This window comes from Amyelois transitella, chromosome 2 (genome assembly GCF_032362555.1).
Source record: "Amyelois transitella isolate CPQ chromosome 2, ilAmyTran1.1, whole genome shotgun sequence".
Lineage (NCBI taxonomy): Eukaryota > Metazoa > Arthropoda > Insecta > Lepidoptera > Pyralidae > Amyelois > Amyelois transitella.
In genome coordinates, this window is record NC_083505.1 from 13513538 (window position 1) to 13519735 (window position 6198).

Consider the following 6198-nt stretch of genomic DNA (forward strand, 5'->3'; position numbering starts at 1 on the left):
TTACACAAAAAACGTCCAGTGCAACACAATGGATGATCATCTTCGAAACTGAATGTGCTCGTATGGGTATAAATGATGATACTCACAAAATTCAAGGGTTAAGGTTATTTTTAGATGATTCTTGTCAAGATTGGTATAGTTCCATGCTTATAAAGTATACATTGAATTCTGAATGGTGTATTTGGAAAAAGAATTTTTGTGAAACATATATGAACAAAGGCTGGACGCCGGTAAGATATGCTTTTTTATTTAAGTATAGGCAGGGATCGCTACTAGAATATGCTTTAAAGAAAGAGAGGCTTTTATTAGAGACAAATAAGTCAATAGATAAAACCACTTTAATTAATTTAATTGTAACTGGGTTACCTAATTTTATAGCTGATGAAATTGATAGAAGTGATATAAAGGAAACTGAACAGTTATTTAATAGTATTCGTGGGTTAGAACATCTAAATAAAAAAAAATTTGTAAATAAGGAAGTACATGTTGAAAATAAAATTAAAGAAAAATCTTTAAAAGAAAAACCGTGCAAAATCTGTGAAAAAGAAAAGAAAGGAATTCGATATCATTCAGAGTCTGTATGTTGGTTCAGAAATAAAAATGATAATCAATATAAAAAAGAGTCGATTAAAAGTGTTAATAATTCTGAATTGGAAATGAGTTTAAATGAAGTAGATCCAAAAAACTAATAATTCCACCATTAATCAAAATTAAAATTTTAATAAATGATTCCTTAGAAACATTGGGAGTTTATGATTCAGGATCAAATGTTAGTTTAATTAATTCCAGATTATTATCCTTAAAAAATTATCATATCCATAATAACTATAATAATCAGGCAAATTTAAAAACGATTAATGGTGTAAAAAAGGCTATAGGAATAGTAACATTAAAAATTAAGATTTTTCAGCTAGAGAAATACATAAATGTTTTTGTGGTAGATAAACAAAATTTGATTTATTCCAGTCTGATACTACTAAGTTTTGATCCCAGTGGGATCACGATTATTTTATTTATTTTTTTATTCCCGTCGGATACCACTTGCATAATATACCAGTGGGATCAACTTTTTTTAATTTATTATATATTCCATTCTGATCCTACTAGTGGTTTAAACATATTTTTAGTACAGCCAGTAACATAATTTCTACTATCATAATGATACTAATTTAAAAAAAGTAATAATAGCCATACATGCAGCTTTTTTACCTGCGAACGTAGTAGGCGCGCTTGTCCATCCAATCAGAGACAAGTATAACTAATATTTCCAGGAATTGTTTCATACTTAGAGCTAGTTGACCTTGAGAAAGGGGTTATCTTTATTCTAATTGCCAGTCGTCATTTTGCTTTCCAATGTGAAATTATGTGCATCTCATTGTACGTGACGTGTTGAAGTGAATTACTAGACAGTAAGTACGCATCTTGTAATATTAAACGATTGCTATAGATTTATTAAATTCTATTTTCATTTACAAAGTTTTATTGTTATAGAACAGTTAAGGCATGGCAGAGAATAGTTATATTTCGTTTATAGAAAAGATTAACGTTTATTTCAACACATCAATTTTATTATCATCATTATCCTAGAACTTTATGTTTTTAATTGATGTATAATAATGAAAATGTTATTCGTTTTAGGAAATGTCAGAAGGTAATAGCAAGCCCTCTACCTCTAATAACTCTGGTGGTGAGTTCACAATTATACAGAGGAACGGTGGTGCAGTTTTGTTGCGGGCTGGTTACCAATATACTAAGAAAATAACATTCAAAAGTGGATGTATTACGTGGAGATGCGTGAATTGGCGCAAAAAGTGCCCGGCATATATAAATATAAAGGTATGAGCTACTTTATATCCACATAAAATAACGAACTGACTTGCTTTAATTTTTTGGCTCATTCATTGATTCATTTTGACGACCTGAGTAGCGTAGTGGTCACCATGGCGGGTTTGCTATGCACGGGTCCCGGGTTCGATCCCCGGCCGGGCAGAAAATGAAATGATGAATTTTACTATCTGTGATGGGTCTGGGTGTTACTATGTATAATGTGTATATGTCGCAGTCATCTGGTTGAATCTGCTTTTTGATTAAATGACTAGCTCCTTTATTGAATGACGATATTCAATTGAATCACTAGGCTAAACGTTGATAGAACAAGCGTCACTCAACGTCCAACTAGTTAGCTGATTGTAACATAGCTCTTTGAACAGGGCGGACGTAAAATCAGTCAGGTGATTCAAATTTAGTTCATTTTTTTCCCACTGCAGCGCTAGTAGTCACCAAAACAAATGTGGCGTCAAACAGCTTGCACAGAAAGCACTGTATTGAAATTCTTTTCGATTAAATTAGCGTTAAAGTGCCTTATTTGTGATATCATAAATAAGGTGTGCCATATTATCCTGCAACATATCATGTCCTCATTTTTGTTATGTAAAGTAAGGTTACCTTTTTAATTTTACGAAATTAGCGAACTTATGTTCACCCTAATCAAATATTACAAAGTCGTACAGATTCTATTTAACGAGATATTTTATAATTAACTTATTTTTATTTAAAGTAAGGTTAACTTTTAAGTTGCGAACTCATGGTCATCCTAACCAAACATTACAAAATGGGCTATATCCCATTCAACGACTTCGCTAAATGACGTTCAGTCAAGACGTTAAACGTTACACGACTTGACGAATTGTCCTTTAGTCATTCAATTGAATATCGTCATTCAATATAGGAGCTAGTCATTCAATCAAATAGTAGATTCAACCAGATGACTGCGACATATATACAACAAAAAAAACTATTATAAATAGTAGGAATATCCGTTAATCTAGCACGCATAACATAAGCATTTAGTTGCTTAGCTTGGGGCTAGATGGCGCTGTGTGGATTAGTCTAACAGTATTATTATTATTCATTAAAGTGTGTAATCTAACTTGAAGTTTTTTTTTTCATCAGGAAAACAACATTATAAAAGAAAAAAGTCACCAATGTAAGCCGGACGAAATAAAAAATGTAGTAGATCAAAAATTACATGAATGCCGAGAAAAGGTTCTATCTTCGAATTTTTCACCAATACCCAATATTTACAACAACTTTATGTCAGAATTCGAAAATGCAGGCTTGGATCTCTTAAAAAAGCTTCCGTCATTCGGAAACATTAAATCTTCTTTATATAATGCCAGAAATAAGAAAGCCGGAGTGACAAAAATACAATGCAATTTGCCTGAAGAAGTTATAGTTCCTTTGCAGTTCAAGGAATTTGTTCTTGCCGACTACTATAATGAATCTTCCGAAACTCGAATTATAGTTTTTGCTGATAGCGAAGTCCTGGAACAAATTAAACATATCAAGATTTATTTTAGTGACGGAACTTTTGAGTGCTGCCCAAAACCATTTGTACAACTTTATTCTATACACGGCGATCTCGGAAGCAATGAAGAGCACACAAGAATAGTGCCTTTAATGTACGTGTTGCTGAATAGAAAAACTGAAGAAATTTACACAACACTTTTTCAAGTATTAAAGGAACATATTCCAGATTGGGAACCGTTGATATATGTGACAGATTATGAACAAGCGGCTATGAATGCCATATCAAAAGTTTTCCCTTCAGTCGAAGTAAAAGGATGTTACTTTCATTTTTCACACAACGTGTGGAAGAAGGCTAAAGCGCTAAATTTAACTAAAGAAAAGAGACTCCGAAAACATGTAGCGCTCTCAGCTCTCCTGCCGCTGCTACCTCGAGAATTCATCTCAGACGGGTGGTGCTATTTAATGGAAGACAGTCCTGAATCTAATGAAATTCAACAATTCAACGATTATATGGTGACACAATGGCTGGAAGACGAAAATTTTGTCAACATTTGGTGTGTTCATAATCAACGTCACCGCACAACCAATGCTGTAGAATCTTGGCATAAAAAACTAAACAGTACTCTGCCAAAGAAACCCAATTTATTTCAACTCTTAAAAGTTTTAAAAGATGATGCCAGTCTTCAAAAGGTTAACATTAAAAAGCATAATTTTGAGCTGCCGAACCCGAAGCGAAGACTAACCAAAGTGATTGCTAACGACAACTGGTTTAAACACGTAACTAATGAACTTTTGTCAGGTAAAATCACAGTTGGTCACTGCCTGGAAAAGTTAAGATTATGATTTCTTTTTATTTTATTTCCTTATTTTGTAAATTTTTATATACAGATTATATGAATGACTTATCTATATTTTTAGTTAAGATAACAAGTTGATTTGAAGCTAGTCGTTGTAATTAATATTTGATAGTTTTAATTTAAATGTAAAGTGTTTTCTGTGATGATTTATTTTTCTATGATATCTGTGATAATTGTTGTAAATAAATGAATGTTGATTTTTAACGAATGACTTTTTTCCTGACTGTACATACCCCTTTTTTAACTTTGCAAGAATGTAGTAGGATCCGTTGGGACGTACAAACTGCAAGTGGGATCAGACGAGAAATTGTTAATAATACTCACGGTAGGAGGATCACAAATAGTGGTATCCGACTGGAATAAATCCAAAATTTTGATTACGATTTTTTGATTGGGTTAGATTGCATAAGATCTTTTCAACTAATTCAAAATGAAAACTTGGAGATAAAACAATTCTTAAACAATGAGAAAAAAATAAGCAATGAAAACATTCCTGGCTTCACAGGTAATAAAATTCAAAACATGCAATATTTAGTTAATGAAAATAATGATAGGAAAAACATAGGGGAAGATAATTTAGTAATTAATGATAAATATGAGGTCAATTTTAACGAACACATAGAAATTACAAACTTTAACATTTCAGTAGATCATTTAGAAATTCAACAACAATCAGAAATAGATGAATTAATTAACAAGTATAAATCGTTATTTGCGAAAGATAAATACGATGTAGGTAAAGTGAAGGGCTATGAGGCACATATAGATTTACTTGTAGATACATATTGTAGCAAAAGACCATACAGATGTAATTTTGAGGATAAAAAAGAAATAGAACTACAAGTTTCACAATTATTAAAAAATAAACTAATTGAAGAATCATATAGTCCCTTTGCAGCCCCTGTAACACTAGCCTATAAAAAAGAAGAGGGGAGAAAATCTAGACTATGCATAGATTTTCGTGATTTGAATAAAATAGTAGTTCCTCAATCGCAACCATTTCCACTTATAGAGGATTTAATGATAAAAACAAGGAATTGTAAATTTTTTTCAATTTTAGACATAAATTCTGCATTTTGGTCAATTCCATTAAAAGTAGAAGATAGAAAAAAAACTGCATTTGTTACTCAAGAAAATCATTTTCAATGGACCTGTTTACCATTTGGTTTAAAAACTTCTCCTGCAATTTTTCAAAGAATATTAAGTAGCATAATTAGGAAACACAAATTATCAGATTTTACAGTAAATTTCATCGATGATATTTTAATTTTTTCTCGGACATTCACGGAACACATGAAACATTTATCTCTGTTACTGGAAGCAATCTCAAAAGAGGGCTTTAGATTAAAATTCTCTAAATGCAATTTTGCACAGGATTCTGTTAAATATTTAGGTCACATAATAAAAAATAATACAATTACGCCGCTTAAAGATAATTTAATAGCAATAAAAGATTTCCCAATTCCTAAAAAAAAAAAAAATATTCGTCAGTTTCTAGGTAAAATTAACTTTTATGGAAAATACATACCAAATATATCAATCATATTAGAACCGTTACACAATTTGTTAAGAAAAGACCAAAATTTTACTTGGACGAAAATTTGTCAAGAATCTTTTGATAAAATAAAGAATATGCTTTGTTTAAGACCTATATTAGAGATCTTCGATCCAAATTTACCTATACATATTTATACAGACGCCAGTATTCAAGGTATTGGAGCTATATTAAAACAACCACAAAAAAATGGAGAAGAGAAGCCATGTGCATATTTTTCTAGAAAATTAAATGATAGTCAAAAACGGAAAAAAGCTATCTACTTAGAATGTTTAGCAATAAAAGAATCAGTCAAATATTGGCAACATTGGCTCATAGGAAAAAAATTTAAAGTGTTCTCAGATCATAAACCTCTAGAAAAACTAAATATTAAGGCAAGAACCGACGAAGAGTTAGGAGATCTCGCATATTACTTATCACAATTTAATTTTGAAGTTATATATTCACCAGGAAGGGACAATGTAGAAGCAGATAGTT

General features: G+C 31.2%; 1 protein-coding gene across 2 annotated transcripts; it reads left to right on the forward strand.

Moving 5' to 3' along the window:
• Window positions 1-972: 972 nt before the first annotated feature.
• On the forward strand, window positions 973-4528 carry LOC132902239 (uncharacterized). 2 transcript variants are annotated; one of them, XM_060946532.1, is made up of 3 exons: window positions 973-1409; window positions 1639-1836; window positions 2953-4528. In XM_060946532.1, the coding sequence occupies exons 2-3, from the start codon at window positions 1642-1644 to the stop codon at window positions 4150-4152; spliced, it is 1395 nt and encodes a 464-aa protein (XP_060802515.1). In that variant the 5' UTR covers window positions 973-1409; window positions 1639-1641; the 3' UTR covers window positions 4153-4528. The 2 variants fall into 2 exon arrangements, with proteins under 2 accessions (XP_060802515.1, XP_060802510.1); XM_060946527.1 differs by having other exon boundaries at window positions 973-1836.
• Window positions 4529-6198: the final 1670 nt, after the last annotated feature.

Bases quoted from the DNA above. Each gene is read 5' to 3' on its own strand.
- LOC132902239 (XM_060946527.1), top strand. From the start codon at position 1,642: ATGTCAGAAGGTAATAGCAAGCCCTCTACCTCTAATAACTCTGGTGGT. The intron at 1,837-2,952 runs GTATGAGCTACT...TTTTTTCATCAG, and splicing joins CGGCATATATAAATATAAAG to GAAAACAACATTATAAAAGA.